Source organism: Molossus molossus, unplaced genomic scaffold (assembly GCF_014108415.1).
Source record: "Molossus molossus isolate mMolMol1 unplaced genomic scaffold, mMolMol1.p scaffold_m16_p_2, whole genome shotgun sequence".
In the NCBI taxonomy this organism is placed as follows: domain Eukaryota; kingdom Metazoa; phylum Chordata; class Mammalia; order Chiroptera; family Molossidae; genus Molossus; species Molossus molossus.
In genome coordinates this window covers 96243590-96265646 of record NW_023425355.1, presented here as the reverse complement: position 1 = coordinate 96265646, position 22057 = coordinate 96243590, and the positions used below count along the sequence as shown (strand labels likewise).

Sequence of the window (22057 nt, the reverse complement as noted above, 5' to 3'; positions counted from 1 at the left end):
AGTTTGTGGGCATATAATTGTTCTTAGTTATCCCTTATGATACATTTTATATCTGAAGCATCCATTATAATTCTCTTCTCTCATTCATGATTACTAGAATTAATGAGGTGATCACACTGCACACTGTGCAAACTTATCCCAATATTATTGACTGTATTCTCCTTTCCCTTTTTAAATTTTATTTGTCAATTATAGTTGACATTCAATATTATATTAGTTTCAGGTGAACAGCATAGTGGTTAGACATTTATATAGTTTATGAATGGTCCCCATGTAAAGTTTAGTAGCCACATGCTACCATACATTGTTATTATAATATTATTGACAGCCACTCTATACAATCCATCCAAAAGACCATCATTCATAGGATTGTGGACAGCAAAATGGTGTTTGAGGTCAATGACACCAAAGTTCTGAGGCATTAAAGACAGCATAAGTGGGGTATCCCTTGGTGAGGCAGGAGGCCAATAAAAAGTTCAGAGAACACTTATTTGTGGAATATAATAAACATAACAGTCTGAGGAATGGGGTAGGCCCAGAGACGTGGAAGTGGGGTACAGACTGACTATCCCCAGAAGAGGGGGTGGGGGGAGATAAACCACAGAACTTATATGCATGTATGCATGAACAAGGGACATGGACAACAAAGCTGGGGAGAGGGCGGGGAGGGAGGGGGGGAATCAGTGGGGGGAAAAGGAGAAACATCTGTAACAAAAATAAATTAATTAATTTAAAAAAAAGTTCAGAGATCAAAAAAATAATATGTCATGGGGATATAATGTCCAGCATAAGGAATATAGTGAATAATATAAATAGCTATGTATGGGTTCAGCTGGTAACTGGACTTATCATGCTGATCACTTCATAAGGTATATAAATGTCTAATTATTGTGTTGTACTCATGAAATTAATACAGTGTTGTATGTTAACTATAATTAAAATAGATTGAAAACAAAAGAAATACAAATTTTATTATAGGATACAATATCATGATTTTTAAAACATTCAAATGATACAGAAAAGTGAAAAGTAAAAAGAGAAAGTCCTCTTCTCATAATTTTCAACCCCACTTTCCAGATATTTACTAACTGTTAATAATTTCTCTCATAATTTAATTTAAGTATATTGATATTGCCTTTATTCTGAGTATTTAAATATGTGCTGTGTGATCTATACACCCTAATGGGATCATCTTGTGTTAATATATGTTATAGTTTTTTCTTTTAGCTTTTTATCCACAGCATACATATTCCATATATAACCCAGATGCAACCTGCAGATACTGAGCATGGACTATTTTTAAAAGTTTGACTTGATGCTTCTCCTCATCCCATTCTGTGCCATTTAATGTCTGACCTTACACAGAAGAAGGCCTCTAGACTGAGCTGAGGGCTCAGTTTAATGAATCACATATTCTTTCTCTCTGTAGGTCTCTATGTTAGACTATTTGTTGGGAAGTATTAGAGGAGAGGATGTGGTTGCTACAGTGTGGTACAGGGTAAAGTGTCAAAGACCTCGCTTTAGATCCCAGGTTCATCATTTACTAGCTGTGATCAGAAAAGAAAATGTGTCAAACAACACTGTGAAATATTTTATACACCTTTAGAGGTGATTAAACAGAGACCCAGCTAGATAGAAGTTAATTATTTAAGGTCATACAGATAGTATGTAGTAGAGCCAGGATTCAAGCAAAGGCCTGTTTGAGCCAGTGCCTATGTGTTTTCCACTCTACCGTCTTAGCTTCTTTTCAGCACTTCTGTAAAGGTGAAGGAGAGCATGTCTTTAAAGTGATTATCTCACCTTTTGACCAAAGCCTTGATAAAAGGTTATGTACTCTGTTATTTTTTTCAGTATCCAAACATGTCTTCTCTGACGCCACTTGTTTTTCATCCTCCCTTTTTAGGAGAGAAGCCTTATAAATGCACCTGGGATGGCTGCTCCTGGAAATTTGCTCGCTCAGATGAGCTTACCCGCCATTTCCGCAAGCACACAGGCATCAAGCCTTTCCGGTGCACAGACTGCAACCGTAGCTTTTCTCGCTCTGACCACCTGTCCCTGCATCGCCGGCGCCATGACACCATGTGAGCTCCACAGTCCTCACTAGAAGAGCTGCAATGGTCTCATTCCTGTGTATGTGCTGAGGTCATGACCATCTTTTCTTCTTTGACTTCAGCTTGCCTCTGGGATGGGTTGGAGCAGCTCACTGAGCCAGGTTGATGAGACTGGAGGAAAAGATATCTGATTTCCCATGGTGGCTCCTCATATTCCATCTTCACCTCTCCTCAGCATAGGTTGAATAAAAAGTGTGGCCCCCCTGGTCAGAGATGGGACATTTTTCCTACAATAACAAAACAGGAATCCAACTCAAGGCTGTGAACAAACATATGCTGCTTTTTTTCTTTTTTTTCCCCTAGAATTCTTATCCATATTTTTTGAATCAGTACTTAAAAGTGGTTGGTAGTGTTTTAAAATGACTTATTTTCAAGTTCCTAGACAGAAGCGGGCATAACAGTATAGTTTGTTGGTAGAAGGGATTTGGGTCCTGAGCATAGGACACATTCTCAGTGAATAAACTGAGTCTGTACAAAACTCAAAGGTTTTGTAAATCCAATCCTAATTGTTCTTACAGTTTGGTTTTCACACAGTGCGGGCACTTCTGCTTCTTAGGTCCATCAAAGGAAATGAAGGGATCTTCTTGTCCATCTCCTTCACCTTCTTTCTTCTTTTCCTCATTCAAGATTAAAAATTTTACAGCACAATCACATTCTTTGTTAGGTTAAATATTAGTTAGGACAACTATTCAAAGCACACATTGACATGCCAGTAGGGTGAAAAGTGTTTCAGGAGAGTATGTTGGACCATGACAGGAAGAATCAGAACCAAGATAATCTTGAAATCAAATAGAGGGGAACTTCCACTTGGATATGATACTAAAAGTGCTGTAATCATAAACCTCATTAAAATGGCAGCCTGTTGAGACAGTGTCTTGAGGGCTGCACTGTACTGTCTATTATTTTGTTTACATAAAGCAACTATTATGAGTATAATGCATGATGAAAAATCATACACTGGGGCCATGTTATAGAAAGGTAAGGGGTTGTAAGAAAAATATTTGTTCATTCCATGGCATTATTAGCATGCATTCCTGTGTTTCAATTGGAATAAGAGGCTTTTAGTGATAACTGAAATACAGAAAGCAATAGGATGTTCTGCAACTGCTGTGAGAGCACCTATGCCATTTCTTTTAGCCTTTACAGCATGTTGCATAATATACACATTTGGTTACCAGATCTGACTGTTTCATAATAGTCTCTGAGATATAAAACCCTGTGTTCTAGGCTCTGGACCTCAGATCTACCTCCACATGTCATATTTCCTCTCTGCGGGGAGAGGAAGTTTGCATCACTTAACTTTGGACTCAGCCTCTCTCCTAAAGGTTGTATTCATATGGAACCCCTTTTCCTTGGCAGATATTCAACCAGTCCCTGCTTAAATATTTTAGGTTACTACCTCCCAAGGTTTATCCATTCTGAATAAATCATAGAATTCTAGCACCAGTAAGGGATCCTATTAACCATCTAGTCCTACCCATCATTCATATTTTACAGATGAGACAAATACGGGTCAGATTCTTTTCCCAGATGTTTCCTTGAGGCCTTATAGACCTGTGCACCCATTCTCCCAGGGATCACATTATTAAACCGAATTAAAGAAAACTTTACATGATTGGTTGCAGTATTTGTCCAATTCTATATGTTGTGTTCCAGAAAACTTTAGACTACTCAGTTGATTAAATAATAAGTAAAGTGTGCCTGTGGTCATGGATATATAACATTAGGTACAAGATTTTTCTCTTCTAATGCTTTCTGTAATATTTCAGAATTGATTTACCTCATTTAAATATACAATGTCCAGATCATAAACCTTTATAAATTCAAGACCTGCCTGTATTATTCAAAATGATATGTGGAATTTTACTCTTCTCATTGTTTTTTTTGATATAGACTTTCTTCTGACTTTTGGTGTGTAAGTTCCACATTGTAGACTGAAAGAGAACTTTTATGTAGATCTGACATAGATTGTTAAAGCTGGACTACCATCATACATATTGGCTTAAGCTTATAATTGAGTAGTTGATATGGTATTTCACAGTAGAGTCCAAGGACCTGCCCATTTTCTCCAGAGTTTGGATTCTGAGACTCCTTTTTTCAGAGTCCATAACTGTCTTCTGCCCCTTAGACCTCAGGTCCTTTTGCATTGGAACATATAATCTATTAATAAATAAAGGCTATCAAACATACTATTGTACTAACCAGGATGATCGGATTAGAATTCCAGTATTGGTATCCTTGACACTCCTAAGCCTTTATTCAATTTTTTTCCTGCAAAGTAATGAGGGACTTTGTTACTACTTTATTAATTGTCCCCTTCAAATAATAAAATCATTTTAATCATTACATATTCTTTAACAAATGTGTCAACATTTATTAGGAGTACTTCATACCATTCAGGGGGTTAAATATAGTACAATACAGTACTGCACCAAAAGCACATAGAATTTTGTTAAATAGACAGTGAGATGAAAAGGAACTGTAGCTCTTTAGTAGCCTTGTTCAATGGGGTTGGATAATATCCTGGGATTTGTTGTAGTGGAGTCCCTCTATCTATAGATAATTGTCAGTTGAATATAACTATTGATGATTATAATAGGAAAATTCAGGAAAAACTGAAGAACGTGAATGGGTTGGTTAAATTAGGTGGAATGAATATTGGGTAAGACAGAAAGGTTTGTGAGGGTAACTTCATTTTAAATAAAATGTTTATTTTAGAACAGTTGTAGATTTACAGGAAAATTGTGAAGATTCTACAGAGAGTTTCCCTATACTCTACACATCCAGTTTTTCCTATTATTAACATATTTCATTAGTATGGCACATTTATTATAATTAATGACATAATATTGATACATTATTAATTAAAAGTTCTAACTTTATTCACATTTTCTTAATTTTTACCTAATATCTTATTTGTTGTCATTGTTGTTCCAGCATCCCATTCAAGATACCACACATCATATTTAGTAGTCTTATCTTCTTGGGCTCCTCTTGATTGTGGCAGTTTCTCAGATTTTCTTTTTTTTCTTATGACCTTGACAGTTTTGAGGAGTATGTCCCTCAATTAAAATTTGTCTTATATTTTTCTCATGATTAAACTGAAGTTATGGGTTTTAAGGAGGAAGACCATAGAGGTAAACTGCTATTTTCATCTCATCGTATTAACATGACTTAATCCTTGATGTTAACCTTGATCACCTGGCTGAGATAGTGTTTGTCAGCTTTCTCTTCTGTACTCTCTCCCTCATATTCCATTGTATTCTTTGGAAGGATGTCATTATATGCAGCTACACTTAGGAATGGAGAGCTGTACACCACATCTTTGAGTGTTAGAATCTACAAAAGATTATTTGGAATTCTGCAGGGGAGATTTGACTCTTCTCCCTATATTTATTTATGCAATCATTTACTTGTATCAGTATGGACTCAGATTTACTTTATACTTTGGGTTATAATTCAATAAAACTTTATTTTGTATGCTCAAATTGTTCTAGCTTTGGCCATTTGATGCTTTTTTTGGGTTGACTCCCAAGACCTTTGACATACCCCCATCATATATATATATATATATATATATATATATATATATATATATATATATATATATATATTAGCATATACTTATTTGCTGGCACAACAAGATGCTCCAGGGTCATCTTGTATATTTCTTGGCCCACTCCTATAATCAGCCATTTCTTTTAGGAGCCCTGATTCCTTTTAGTGGAGAATAGTTCTAGAAACCAAGATCTAGGCATTAAGTATGCTTATGGCTACTGGGGTATTGTTACTTCTAGGCCACCTCAGCTGACAAAGCAAGAAAAAAATGTATATGTACACTAACTCATGTATATGTACACATATCTACAAATATTTCTATATGCAATCTTCCATATCTTTATTAAGCTAAATGTGAGTTCATACTGATGTCGCCAACACTAATCCATCACCAAATGTATTATTCTAGCCTTTTCCTTTGCTTTTCTGTAACCTCCCACTTAAACAGTAAGAAACCTGTCTCCCATACTCTGACATCTGTTTACCTAAATTGTGCAATTCTAGTATAAATGTATAGCAGTATCTGAATTGTTAATCTGCACACTGTGGATAACAACTAGAACATAATGCTTAGGTGTATGATAGTAACATTTTAAAAAACTCCAACAGCTCTTTGAAACTAAGTGATCTGCAAAATTTAGGAATTAGGGATTTCTATGATCTTGGTTAAAGGAATTTAGGCATCTATTCTGTCCCCAAAATGTTTCCTCAAGAACCAAGCCATTGGGAATTGAGCTAATTTTGAATAAGCCTAGGGAAATTATTGATCTCCCATAGTGTGCTAATATCTACACACAGAGATGGACACAGAAGAAAGTGGATGTGCCCAATTTAAAGTAAAATGTAGCATGATCCTTTCTCACTGGGAAATCTGGCTGTCTGACATTAAGGGTGCTATCCTAAGTTACCTCTCTTTCATATTTTCCCATCTCTCACTTGGTTGACCTTAGGCAAGTCACATCACCTCTCTGTGCCTCAGTTAACCCATCTGTAAAATGGGGATCAAATATCTACCTCACAGGAATGTTGTGAGGATTCTTATTGGATGTTGGCAACAATGATGGGAGATCTTTAAATGAATAAAAAAGTATTATGATCATCACTATGATGATAATTATAGTATCCTATATTTACCCTAGAAAAGGGAGAGGATTTGGCTTTCTGGGTGATACAGAGCTAAATTTGAGTCAGTAAAAAGGATAATTGAAGAGTGGTCAGTGGAAGCAATATTATTTCTTCTCCTACTCTTACTTTTCCTACATTATCTGTTACTAACTATAGGACTCTCATCTGTTTCCAGACTCAAAGTATATTAGGGCCTACAGGGATAGGTAGGCAAAATCTATTGCTTCAAAAACTGCATTCTTCTCCTTTCCTTGCTCTGCCTGGACCATATTACATGTCACCCTGTCAGAAGCACAAAGGCAGTTTCTCAGAGCCCTTCAGACATTTACATTTTTCTTTTTCCTCACTGTACCCTGAGCAGTATAGGTAGGAGGGAAGTGGGGTAGGATGGTTGCAGTAGGAGTAGGATGGGAGAGGTTATAATTTATACCAGTGGCAGGATATTTCTTTGATTATCAAACTCTGGTTTCGCCTTCCATTTCCTTTTCTGATGGTGGATTGAGGGCAGGGAGAGAGATATTATTTTGTTAATTGTTAAGAAGCTCTCTTTCTCTTCCATTAGATGTTTCCTAGGGTCAGTAGTTGTGGGGGACATTACTTTTTAACTATGTTGTATGCAGTGCTGTTTTTATTGTATTTCTGAATAAAAGAAGAGAATCCCTAGTATTGTCCATCCCTGCTTTTTAGCAGGAGGTTACAGCAAGAGAGCAGTCCCCAGAAACTTTTGGTGTGTGTGTGTTGGGGAAAGGAGCCCACAGTGAAGGGACTGACTGAATTTTTTTTGTCATTGTTAGTTTGTTTAAAGAAATTACAAAACAGTATATAAGCTTTAGTCTCTATAACTCTTATGTTTGTGCCTCATTATTTCAGTGCTTTAGAGAAGCACCACATTTTTTCTCTATTTTATACTAGTTCTTGCTCCAGAGATATGGCTTTGAGGCTAGGATAATGAACAATCTGTTATATACAAGTCTGTTGTGCACCTGGAAATACTCAAAAGTTTCCTCAGTTAGCATGGCCACTTTAGAGGTTACTCTGTTCTAACCTAATGAGACTCTCCCTCTGTGGCATCCAGGAAGGGTGTGTGCTTGGGTACTAAGCAATCTTCTGTTTGATTATTGTACTTTTTTATTAATAAAATATTTTAAACTTCAGATACCATGGATATTATTTTGACTTTGTCTCTATTTGATGTTTCCTCCACATGGCATGGCATGAGTAAACAGCTTTTTTCCCCCTTAGCTGGGTACAGTTCTGATGAAACTTATATATTAGCATGGGGCAAGAAAGGAAGCTGGTCTGTCTTAAACAATAATTTCACTGTTTAAGCACATGAGGACCTCCCTGTTCTTGGTAATCTAATTAGAAATATCCCAGAGGAGGGTTTCATGAAGACTGTGTGCTCCTTTTTCACATTTCCTCCACAAGAGTTTGTGCGAATACTGATTCAGTTGGCTAGCTTTTTCTGCCCATCCCTATTCTCCCCACAATTTTGTTTGTTTTTTTCTAAGAAGGACTGTGGGAGAGGAAGATAAAGGGACAACTTTAAACTCCAAAGGTACTTCAGTATAAATGCCAGCCTTCAGTGGGGATGTGGGAAGCTGTCTTATTCCAAGATTCTGCTTTGGGAAGCTTTGTCTTTCATAGAGACACTGGGAGAAAAGTAGAAAGGGAAATACTGTGAAAAACATTGAGAACAAGATCTAGAAAGACATTTTGAAGAGTGACTGTTCCTAGGGCTGCCAGAAAGGGATTTTTTTTTTTTATATTACAAATGATACATAACAAGCAGTCTTAAAGCCTACAGGTTTCCCACTAATATTTCTTCACTCATTTCTTTATTCTAAAGTCATTGTCATCCCTTTGGGTTCAAAGCATCATCCACTTGATGCTACAAATATTAACTGAAAAGCTACCAATAATTCAGACTCTTTGCTGGCTGCTATGGAAATGAATAGAACACAGCTACTCTCAAGAAATTCACTTCCTAATGAGGTATACCAGAATGAAAAGAAATTTGGTAGTGTCTTAAGAGTCATGATAGATATATGTTCAATATTTCTGAAAATCAAAAATATATGCACAATATAAGATACCATAAAACGTTAAAAGACAGCCACATATATAACAGGATTCGTATAAAGAAATCACACAAATAATAAAAAAGAAAATGAATAAAAATTAATAACTTACAGATAGATTATATATAGTCAATAAGCATATAAAAAGATGTTCAATCTCACTACTAATAATGAAAATAAAATTCAAGTGAGAACTATTTTTCACTCATTTGAATGGCAAATATTACAAGTTTTATAAGACCAAGTGTTGGCAGAATATATGGAAAGGGGCAATTTTAATACACTACTGGTTGGAGATAAAAAGTGGTAGTCATATTGGAGGGAAATTTTCCTGTGTTTATTATGACCTAAAAGACCATATATCCTGTTATCCCAGAAATTTTACTTTTTGGTGTATACAGTAGAGGAACTCTCATATATAGAGAGGCTGATGAATCTGCAATAAAAACATTCATTTCAGAATTGATTATAGTCATGAAAAATTATAGACAACCTAAATGTCTATCAATAGGGAATGACAATAAATTATGGTATAAGCTTTTCTGTGGAATACAATACAGCAGTTAACAGGAATGAGGCAGATCTATATTAATTTACATGGAATGATCTTCAAATCATATTATTTTGGAAGAATTTATACCAACTAGACTACTGTGCCTTTGTATTGAGAGAAATGGACCTGAGTTTGAAGGTTTAAAATAAGTCTGTGAGAATACAGGAGGGAAACAACTGGTAGAGCTGACAGAAAATATGGTCAAGGGAACAATGAATATAAAAGCACCTCTCTTCTGAATTGTTTTATTTAAAAAAATCAAAGGAGTTATTTGGGAGAGTTAGGACATAAATTAATATTTGAGCACCCACAAATACATTACTTTGATTCATTTATCAGATTAGGTAGAGTCACTGGGCAGAGAATGAGTGGGGATAGGTGAGAATGGGACTAGGTACATTTTGAAAAGAATTAAAGTAAGTCAGCAAGGGGAAATGCATATCCGGGTGAAACCAAGGCAAAGAATCATTTCTTCTTGGCCAAAAGATCATAACAAGCCAGAATAACTGGGTGTGAGTGGCCTAGAATACAGGTTTTTCACCCTTCTCATGAGGCAAGGGCTGTATGGAAAACTGGCCTCATGGCTTGGCTCCTCACGCTGAATATCTTGATATCTTGTTTTAATTCCATTAGTAGCCTGGATATTTTTCCTCAGCATTTTCTCCAAATTATATTTTCTACCAGTTTTATTGATTTATAATTGATTAATATCGTGTAAGTTTAAGTTGTACATTGTGATGATTTGATATGTGCATATTGTGAAGTATTTACAATTAAGTTAGTTAACACATTCTTCACCTCATGTAATTACCATTTTGTTGTTATGGTGAGAACATTAAAGCTCTGTTTTCATATTAACTTTCAAGTATACAATACAGTATTGTTAATTATAGTCACCACCACACCGTACATTAGATCTCCTGAATTTGTTCATCTTATAACTAAAAGTTTTTACTCCTTTGACTAACACCTCTCCATTTCTTCCACCACTTAACGTTGGCAAATACAATTCTACTCTCTATTTCCTTGAGTTTGATATTTTTAGATTCCACTTATAAGTTAGATCATACAGTAGTTGTCTTTCTCTGTCTGAATTATTTCACTAAGCAGTCACCCACAAGATCCATCCACCTTGTTGTAAATGGCAGGATTTCCTTTTTGATGGTTGATATTGGAATATATATATTGGCTACTGTGAATAATGCTGAAATAAATATGTGGTGCCCATATCTCTTCAAAAGAGTGAATTCATCTCTTTCAGAAGTGGCATTGTATCATATGGTAATACTACTTTTAATTTTCTTAGGAAACTCCATTTGTTATCTAGGAAGCTGTACCAATTTATATTCCCACCAACGGTGCACCAGGGTTCCTTTTTCTCCACATCCATATCAGCATTTGTTACCTCTTGACTTTTCTTGATTATAGCCACTCTAATAGGCTTGAGGTAATATCTCATTATGGTTTTGATTTGCATTTCCTGAATGATAGTGCTGTTGAGCACATTTTCATGTACTTGTTGGCCATTTTTTATGTCTTCTTTGGGGAAATGTCTACTTATATCCTCTGCCCATTTTTTTAATCGTATTTTTTTCTTTTTGCTATTGAGTTGTATGAGCTCCTTATATATTTTAGATAATAGCCCTTTATCAAACATATGGTCTGCAAATTTATTCTCCCATTTTGTTGGTTGCCTTTACATTTTGTTGATTATTTCTTTTGCAGTGCAGAAGCATTTTAGTTTGATGTACTTCCATTTGTTTATTTTTTATTTTGTTGCTTGTACTTTAGGTATCATATTCAAAATCATTTCCAAGGCCTATATTGTGGAGCTTTTTTCCCTTTGTTTTCTTCTAGGAGTTTTATGGTTTCTGATCTTACATGTAAGTCTTTATTCCAATTTGGGTTAATATTTGTGAGTATTATAAAATAAGGATCTAGTTTTATTTTTTTGCATGTGAATATCTAATTTTCCCAGCACCATTTCTGAAGACTGCCTTTTTTCTACTGAGTATTCTTGGCTCCTTTGTCAAATATTAGTTGACTATATGTGCCTGTGTTTATTTTTAGGCTCCAAATTCTGTTCCATTGGTCTATGTATCTTGTTTTATGCTAGATCATACTGTTTTGATTACTACAGCTTTATAATTTAGATTGAAATCTGAAAATGTGATACCTCCAGCTTTGTTCTTTTTTCCTCAGGATTCTTTTGGCTATTCAGTGTCTTTTGCGGTTTCATATAAGTTTTAGAATTGTTTTTCTACTTCTGTAAAATATGCCATTGAAATCTTGATGTGGGTTGCATTAAATCTATAGATGGTTTTGAATAACAGACATGTTAACAATATTGATTCTTCTGATCCATGAACATGAGATACCTTTTCATTCGTGTCTTCTTTGATTTCTTTCATCAATGTCTTGTTTTCCAGGGATAAAAAGTACATCATAGGAAATATAGTCAATAATATTGTAATAATTACATGTTGTGTCAGTTGGGTATCTATCTATCTATCTATCTAATCACCCTACAATAAATGATAATTCATTAATCCATTGATGGACACTTAGATTGTTTCCATATTTTGGCTATTTTATATAGTGGTGCAATGTACATGGAAGTGCATATATCTTTTCAGGTTAATGTTGTTGTTTTATTTGGATAAATATCCAGAAGTTGAAATGTTGTATCATATGATAGTTTAATTTTGAGTTGGTTAGGAACCTCCATGCTGTTTTCCATAATGGCTGCACTAATATGGTTTGCTAGTGTTTTATTGAGAATTTTTACATGTATATACTTTAGGGATATTGGCCTCTCATTTTCTACTAGTGTTCATACCTTGCTTTGATAGCAGAATAATGCTGGATTAGTAAAATGAGTTTGGAAGTGTTTTTTCCTTTTAGATATTTTTGGAAGAATTTAAGAAAGCACTATTAATTTTTTTTGGTTAGACAATCATTTATTACATTTTATGTGTTCTTTTTAAAGCTTTTTTATTTTTCAATTATAGTTGATAGTCAATATTATTTTATATTAGTTTTAGGTGTACAGCATTGTGGTTAACATTTATATAATTTACAGTTATCCCCCTGTTACATCTAGTACCCACCTAGCACCATACAGAATTATTATAATATTGAGTATATTCTCTATACTATACTTTGCAACTGTGACTATTTTGTAAATACCAATTTATACTTCCTAATCTATTCACCTTTTTCATCCAGTCCCCCAACTCCTTTCCATCTGGTAACCATCAGTTTGTTTTCTGTATCTATGAGTCTATTTCTATTTTGTTTGTTTGCTTATTGTGTTCTTTAGATTTCACATATAAGTGAAATAATATGGAATTTCTCTTTGTCTGACTTATTTCTTTAGCATGATACCCCCTAGGCCCATCCATCCATGTTGTCACAAATGGTAAGATTTAATTATTTTTCATGGACAAATAATATCCATTATATTAATATACCACACCTTCTTTATTCAACTGTCTACTCATGGGCAGTTAGGTTGCTTCCATATCTTAACTATTATAAATAATTCTGCAATGAACATGGGGGTATATATATCTTTTGAGTTAGTGTTTTTTTTCTTCAGATAAATGCCCAGATATGGAAGTTCTGGGTTGTATTTTTATATTTGGGGGAGGTTTTGGTTTGTGGTTACCATGAGGTTCATGTATAGCCATCTAAATCTACAGCAGTCTATTTTAAGCTGATAAGCATTTAAGTTAAAAAGCATTTTATTTATTTTTTTATTTTCTATTAATTAATTTTTGTTACAGATGTTTCTCCTTTTCCCCCACTGATTCCCCCCTCTCTCTCCCTCCCCGCCCTGTCCCCAGCTTTGTTGTCCATGTCCATTGTTCATGCATACATGCATATAAGTTCTGTGGTTTATCTCTCCCCCACCATTTCCTCTTCTGGGGATTGTCAGTCTGTACCCCACTTCCACGTCTCTGAGACTACCCCATTCCTCAGACTGTTATGTTCATTAAAATGCATTTTAAAAGCACTACATTTTTACACCTCCTCCATTCTTCATGTTTTTGACATTATTTTTTGTATACTTAGCTTTGTGTATCCCCTAAATATTTATTGTAGTTTAAGTTGATTTTGTACTTTTGTTTTTTAACTTTTATATTAACTTTTAAGTGGTTGATTCACTGTGTTTATTCTATATTTGCCTTTACCGGCAAGATTTTTTCTTTCTTTTCTTTTCTTTTTTTTTTAATCCTCACCTGAGGACATTTTTTCATTTTTTTGTTCAGATACAGTGGGAGGGAGAGAGAGGAAGAGAGAGAGAGAGAGAAACATCGATGTGAAAGGGACACATTGAGTGGCTGCCACCCGCACAACCCAACCAGGGCCAGGGACAAACTGCAACCGAGGTACGTGCCCTTAGCGGGAACCGAACCCAGGTCTCTCTGGACCGCAGGCCAACACTGACCGCTGAGCCAAACCGGCCAGGGCTCTTTTTTTTTTTGATTATGGCATTTTCTTTTCTGCTTAAAGGAGACCCTTTAACATTTCTTCTAAAGCTTGTTTAGTGGTGGTAATCTTTTTTGTTTGTTTGTTTAGGAAACTCTTTATTTGTCTTTCAGTTCGGAATAACTTTGCCAGGTATGGTATTCGAGGCTGTAGGTTCCTTTCTTTCAGCAGTTTAAATATTACCTGCCACTTTTTTCTGGTCTGTAAATTTGAGGCTGAGAAATCAACTGATAGCATTACAAGGTTTCCCTTGTATGTGATTGGGTTTTTTTTTGTTTGTTTATTTGTTTTTGGCTGCCTTCAAGATTCTCTTTAACTTTAACTTTGCCATTGTAATTACAATATGTCTTAGTGTGGACCTCTTTGTTTTCATCTTGTTGGAAACTCTCTGTGCTTCTTGGACCTGTATGCCTGTTTCCTTCCCTAGGTTAGGAAAGTTTTCAGCCATTCTTTTTTTCAAATATACATTCTGCCCCTTTGTCTCTTTCTTTTTCTGAAAACCCTATAATGCAAAATGTTAGCGGTCCCTGATACTATCATCATTTTAAAAAATTCTTTTTATTTTGTTGTTCTGACTGGGTGATTTCCACTATCTTGCTAATCTGGTCTTCTGTATTAACTATCCTACTACCACTTCCTTCAAATGTATTTTTAAATTTGTTAATGCCTTCATCTCTGATCAATTCTTTATTACATTTTCTAACTCTTTGTTGAAGTTCTCTCTGTGTTTCTCTATTCTACTTTCACCTTTGTTAAACATCTTTATGACTGTTTCTTTGAATTCTTTATCAAGCAAACTATTTCTCTCTCCTTTATTAGAGTTTTTCTCTGGAGCTTTTCTTCTTTCTTCATTTGGGGCATAGCCCTCTGTCTTCCCATTTTGTTTTACTTTCTGTGTTTGTTACTATGAGTTAGATGAAATAGCAATCTCTGTTGATCTGAAAAATTTGGCCTCTGTGTACCCTGCTTGCAAGGTGGTTTTAGAAGGGTGTTTGTAGTCATGGTAGGTAGCAGTGCCTGGTTTGCTGCCAGACAAGAGGAATGGGTTTAGGCAGGGCAGCCTCATGTACACACATATGTGATAGCTCCTTGTTTTTCTGGCCTGAAGGAGTCTGGGTGAGGCAGCCTAGGTGTGTGCGTGCTTTCTTGCCATTCTGATCTCCGTGGGGCTTCCCTGAGCATGCATGCCTATTAGCGCTTAACTTTCTCTGGATGGAGCAGCCCTGTGTGTATGCACTGTTACAGTTTGCTACTTTCACACTTACTCCAGGTAGGGCAGCTCTACATACTCACACAACAGCACTCCAACAGTTATGCAACCTCTCCTGGTGGGTAGCCCTGTGTATACTCACAGCAGTGCCTCACTAGTTCCACACTTTCTCCACTGCAGCACTTTTCTAGTTCCAGTTTCTCCAGGTAGAGCAGCTCTTTGTGATTGTGCAGAAGCACCCCGCTATCTTTGCACTTTCTTTGGACAGAGCAGTGCTACATGTGGGCACTGTGGTTCTTTGCTAGTTTCACCTTATCTTTGGATTAGGGAGTTCCATGTGCACATGCAGCCCAGTGGGTGTGTGCAGTAGCACCATGCCATATTCACTTGATCAGTCTCTGGGTGGGGAAGCCTCATGTGCATGGGCTATGGCACTCCCTGTCTCTGCTAGAACTAGCTCTGGAGGGGTGAGCAACCCTTCATGTCAGCCATTGAACATGGATGGAGCTTTCACCTAGTATCCAAGTGCAGAGAAAGGTAAACAGTGGTGCTCACCATTTATTTCTTTCACAGAGTTCTCTCAGCTCCCAGAAAGCTCTCCTTGCTCCCTAACCTTCTTTCTGCAGTCTCTCTCTTGTTTTTTGTGCAGAATCTGTTCAATTGACTCTCAGTTGTGGCTCAGGAGGAATTGTTCAAAATATAGGTATACATTTGATGTGTTCTTGGGAGAGGCAAGCCCAGTATCCTTCTAAGCCACCATCTTGGAATCACCCCTTTGGTCAGTTTTATTATCATCTATTTTGGAGAAAATCTTTTGTCATTGAGATAATAGGGTACTTATTAGGTTTATGAACTTGAATTCCCAAATCTTTTCCCAGGATTTGGAAGTTTCAGCTATTATTTCTTTACATAAAATGTCTGCCAACTTTTCTCCCCCTTTTCCCTCTGGAATCCCCATTATTCTAATAGTTTTCTTTTTGGTTGAGACCCATGGATTATAAGGATTTCTTTGCTCTTTCTAATTTTTTTTCTTTGTTCACTTCTCACTGTATTATTTCAAAATTCCCATACTCCAAGTTATTTATTCTATCTTCCATCTGCTCTACTCTATTGAAGATGCTCTGCATTGTATTATTCATCTCATTCATTGAATTTCTGAGTGTTTAATGATTTCTAACTCTTTGGTAAAAAGCTTATTTTGTTCCTGTGTTTTTTTCTGATGTAATTGAACTTTCTTTGTGTTTTCTTGTAGACTACTGAATTCTTTATACATTTATTCCGAATTCTTTATCAGCTAGGTCACAGTATTATATAGCTTTAAGCTCAGTCTTTATTTATTTTTATTTTTTATTGATCTTTAGAGAGTGAGAGGAAGGGAGAGGGAGAGAGAGACAGAAACATCGATGAGTGAGAACATCAGTTGGCCTCCTCCTTCATGCCTCCCACTGGGGATCGGGCCCACAACCTGGGCATGTGCCCTGACCGGGAACCGAACCAATGGCCTCTTGGTGCATGGGTTGATGCTCAACCACTGAGCCACACCAGCCAGGGCTAAGCTCAATTTTTAAAGAATTATTGATATATTTTAGAGGTGGCATATTAATATTTTTTTTTTCATGTTTCTTTTTTGTGCACTGCTGTTTTCTCATTGAAGTAGTAGACACTCCTTAAATCTTTTTTTTTTCTTTCCTGTAGAGAGAGAGAAAGGGAGAGAGAGATAGAAACATGAATGTGAGGTAGAAACATTGATCGGCTGCCTCGTGCATGCCCACTACTGAGGATCAAGCCCAAAACCCGGGCATGTGCCCTGACTGAGAATTGAACTGAGACTTCTCAGTCCATGGGAGGATATTCAATTCACTGAGACACATTGGCCGGGCCATTCCTTAAATCTTTAATGGTTTCCTTCAGGTGGGGTACAAATTATTAGTGTTGCCATATCTGGTGCTTCCTTAACTTTTGTGTAGACAGACCTATTCTTTTTTTCTTGTTTCCTCTTATGACAAAATTCTGAAACTTTTATATGTGTTTGTGGGGTTGTATAATTCATTGGTCTGGCTACAGGAAACTTCTGTTTTATTTTCCAGAAGGTGGTGCTATAGCTTCAGTTTGTTTCCTCCTGCTCATAGAAACTGTCTGTATTTCTAAGAGGACTGTGATTACTGTACCTGCTCTGGCTGCTTCACTTGGAAGCATGTACAAGGATCTGTACATGCTTAAAAGAAGGAGGTTTAGGTTAATAACTCAGAGAAGTAGGGGTACCTGCTGGTCCAGTGGGGAGATTTTTTACTGTGACACTCCCAGAGGCTTGTGGGTTGCCTTCTTGCTATAGCCCTGAAGCATCCCGTAGGAACCAAGTTCCTTTGATGCTCGGATATTTTTATCTGCTTCCTTCCCTTTCTCATTCTTCTTACCCTCTTCCTTCCCCCATAATGGAGGTTCCACCTTACTACTCTGGGTACTTCTGGAGAAAAACAGGTTTCTCCAGCTGTGACCCACAAAACTGGGGTACCGAGCAGTCATTCACTGCTTTCCACTTCCTCTGTGGTATAAGTCACCTCTGGTGATAGGATGGTGACAGGTCTCTAAAAGAGTTTCTTGCTTTCTACTTCATAAAACTCTTATCCTGTCCTACTGTCCTGGTGTGCTGGAATTTACTCTCAAGTTGGTTGGACTTCTACACATTCTCTCTCACCCCTGAATATCTGAACAAGTCAGCACTCTCCAGTTTTTTGTTTTTTGTTTTCCCTGACCATGGTGACTGTGAATGATGCAGGCTCACTGACTCCCTTGGATTCAAATCCCTTACCAGGTCTGTTTGTCTATTTTCATATATATGCACAGGTGAGCTTTAAAACTTTTAATTTGCAATATTTCAAATTATTTATAACAGCCCATTATATTTTATATATGTCATATCCTCTTTTAATTTGTGTGGCAATTAATTATGTTTTTTAAAGTATCTTTTTGTTCTCTTCCTTTCACCTTTATGTCTTCTGTGTTGAGTTTGATCCATCTCTTCTATGCTTTTTTTCCCCCTCAAATATTTGCTGACAATTTCTTTTAGACTTACCTTTAAATTTGATTTTTTTTTCTTCTCTGTGAATTCTCTTTCTGGTCACCACAGCCTGTCTCCTGTGAATATTATGAAGGAATAATGGAAGATCACACTAGGAAAAGTGTATAAGCAGATTTTCTGAAGGTCATGGGGATCCCACAGCTCTCTTGTTGTCATCACCATTCAAAACATTTTCCTCTCTGCTCTAATCATTCGCATGTATTGCTACAGATGAATAGCAAAATCCTCTGCTATCTGATTCTAAATGGGGGATGGAGAGGTGGCATGTTTGGCTACTTCAAACCTAACACCTCAGCTAATCATACTGACAATTGCTCCCAGAGCTCCTACTACATTCCACATTTGTTTATTTCAACCTTACATTGCCTCTGAGCTATCACTATCTTTTATGAGTTCTCTTCACATATTCATGACTATAGTTTCCTTCATCAATCCAATCTTATTTGTGTTTATCTTTCAGAGTCCTCTGATTCTTGGTATATCAGAAGTGGTTTTTTATTTTCCAAAATTGTTATGGATTCTTTTTCTATCATTTCTAGGAATTTAGAGCAGGAAAATGAGGCAGGTACATGTATTCAGCTCACCATCTTTAGCCAAACTAAGACAATGACTATTACTATTAATTATTCTCCTTCTCCTTTGTTATTTTTCTTCTTCTCCTTCATCATCATTATTATTAGCATCATCACTATTATTATTATTACTTGAAGGGACTACATCTTCTAACCCAAACAGACCTTGGACTTGACTTTGGCTGTTTCAAGTAATTTGTGTAGAGAAACTAAATTCAAGATACCACATGGAGCCCTGGCTAGTTTGGCTCAGCAGTTAGAGCGTCGGCCCACGGTCCAGAGAGACCTGGGTTCGGTTCCCGCTAAGAGCACGCACCTCTGTTGAAGTCTGTCCATGGCCCTGGTTGGGTTGTGCGGGTGGCAACCACTCGATGTGTCCTTTTCACATCGATGTTTCTCTCTCTCCCTCTCTCTCCCTTTCACTCTATCTGAACAAAAAACAAAAAAATGTCTTCGGGTGAGGATAAAAAGAAAAAAGATACCACATAGAAGTAGATGATGAAACTGAAATAATGGTGTAAATATTAAATATATCCTGAAATACATGTTCAGAGTAGAATATTTAAAAAGACTTTCTGGTTTTCTTATCTTTACTATATCACATTATGTTTGACAATAAAAGTCCATCTTGCTAAATTTTTTCTCAGCCTTACCCATTCAGACATTTTTAAGAACTTAATTAGCATTATTAAATGTGCACTGTTCCATTATATGGTTTAAACTACAGCCAACTTAATGATAGATTATTATAATGCTTAAATTAGGTTTTTGTATATTGTTAAAATCACTTTTGCATTAACATGTTTTTTTCACATGTTTTCTTTTATTTGTGTGATTATCTACTTACAGTGACTCCCTAGAAGTGGAATTGTTAGAGCAACAGTATATTTATTGTACATTTAATATTGACCAATGGCCCTTCAGAAGACACTGATTTATAGTCTTACCAGAAGTTTATGAACATTCCTGTTTCTCACTGTTAGCATCAGTTAATCAAGTTGTGACTTCCCTGTTCCTGTTATTATGAGTGATTTTTTATTATATGAAGACATTTTGGCTATTATATGGGAATAATCTTGATTTAAATAATTTAAAAAAAAAAGTAACATGCAGTCATCCTGTTTAGAGATGGCAGGTAGGTCCTGACCTAATTTTGTATGGTGTGGTCCCAATAACAGTCTGATTTTAAAAGCCTATGCAGTACTATTTGGTCTGTTTTATTTAATCTCATTAAACTGAAGCTGTCCCTAGTTTCTGTTGGTGCTGTTTCAGGGAACAGAAGTAGTTTCCCCATGCTGGACAAGTTGTTTCTCTAGGTAGAGGAAGGGTTTCCAAGGCCTGAGACAGGCTTGATGAGTGGGAAGACAAAGAGGACTTCCTGGACCTGGAACTTGTTATGATAGGGTCTTTTCTGTCTGTGGGGTATGGAGACCATTTCCAGGGCTTAGTGGGTATGTAGTATGATTCCATTTGCACTCGTTTCCTAGTCATATGGTTATCACTAAATATGGAAAGATCTCTGCTCATATTTTTATACTAACTTTAAATTTTGTTTGAATTTTCTTGCGTATTTGTGTATCAGTAAATTAATTTCCCCCCTTATAACAAGTATTCTTCCCAGTTCATTTTTGAACCTTATTTTTGTTAGGTTTGGTTTTCCTAACAATTATGAAAGTGGACTAAGTTGAGTTCACCATGTTATAATTCATATCATAGGGTTTCTGCTATGCAATGTCTAGGGTACAAATAGTTTTATTGGCATCATTATACAGAACATTAGCAGAGTGACTCCTTCAGGATGACATGTTAGACACAAAACCCTTAGATCATCTTGAATTTTGTTTTATTTAGTCATACCTTCTGAGAATCCACCATAACAATGGTTCTTAACTGGGGAATTTGGGGTAATTGAATTTCAAAGGGTTTTTTAATCCTCTGAAATTGCCTGCAATTTTTTAAAATAATCCTCACCAGAGGATATTTTTCCATTGATTTTTGGATAGAGTGGAAGGAAGGAAAGAGGGAGGGAGAGAGAGAGGGGGAGAAAGAGGGAAAGATCTATTGGTTGTCTCCCATACAACACCAACCAGGGCCAGGGACCACACCTACAACTGAGGCATGTGCCCTTGACTGGGAATCGAAGCCATGACTCTGGTCCACAGGTCAATGCTCTAACCACTGAGCCAAACTTGCCTGGGTCACAATTTTTAAAAATTTATGTATATAAAGATATGCACATTTTATAGAGAGCTATTCCACAACTTTCATCGGATTAATTGGGGTCTATGTTCCCCCAAAAGATTAACATTAACTGCACAAAATAGTTATCTTTCTGACAATTGTAAATGCTGAAGCAACCTTGTAAGGGAAAAAGAAGAAAGAGCTTGAAAGCAGAGTTTGATACTAGTCTCAACTTTGCCCCATATAACTACCTCACTTCCATTCTCTAAGTTTCCCTTTCTTCATTTGTCAATCATAGATGAAGTCATATCTCAGGTTGTTTTCAGCATAATTTTGATTACTCACTGGTATAACACAAACAACAAAAAGTCTGGGAAGAGGAAAAGCTCTTACTGATTATAACATTCTAAACTAAGAGGAGAAGGATGTTACATATTTCATAATATGCTCTAGTTTATGGTTAAAGTTTCTTAGTCTTTTTATTGGTTCTTAGAGTGGTAAATGGGATCAAGGGTCCATTTCCCCTTGATTAATTGCTCTTTAGTATCATGCAAGATACAGCTGCAATTTAAGGATTGCTTAGTATTTGGCAGGTATTTTGTTCAGTGCTTTACATCTACTGTCTCTCAACTTCATGACAACTATGCTCAGTATGTATCATCTCAATATTACTGGTCTAAGTACCTGAACAAATACTTAGCTTTATTCTAGCTCAAAAGCCATTATTCTTTTAACTACATGTAAATTTAAATAGTGATGTTTTATTACTGGTTAAGTCAATGTTCCCCATTTATTTCCATGGAAAGAAAATGAAGCCCAAATGCAGGATCAGATTAATACCTTTATAAGTTCTAAGTACTGAAAATATTTGCTGCCTCCCTATCTAACTCTCATTTGGTAATATAATTCAATCGTTGTAACCCATAGTAAAATAAGTGTAAAGAACTTCAATTAACAGTTCCTATGCTGGGTCTGCTCTCCATCAAACCCTGCTTATGTTCATTAATTACATTGTGGAGTGGGAAGGAGATAAAGTATTTTTGCAGCAACAAAGGACTGAATTACCTAAGAGTTGCTTGTTTCTTGACACTTT

The 22057-nt window shown here is 36.2% G+C and overlaps 1 protein-coding gene across 3 annotated transcripts in view; it reads left to right on the top strand.

Annotated features, from left to right (window-relative positions):
- KLF8 (Kruppel like factor 8) overlaps positions 1-3780 on the top strand; it is a 153211-nt gene extending 149431 nt beyond the window's left edge. For all 3 annotated transcript variants that reach the window (XM_036270924.1, XM_036270926.1, XM_036270925.1), the window contains one exon: positions 1904-3780. In XM_036270924.1, the coding sequence (XP_036126817.1) occupies positions 1904-2085 (182 nt within the window). In that variant the 3' untranslated portion in view covers positions 2086-3780. The remainder of the gene's footprint in view (positions 1-1903) is intronic.
- Positions 3781-22057: the final 18277 nt, after the last annotated feature.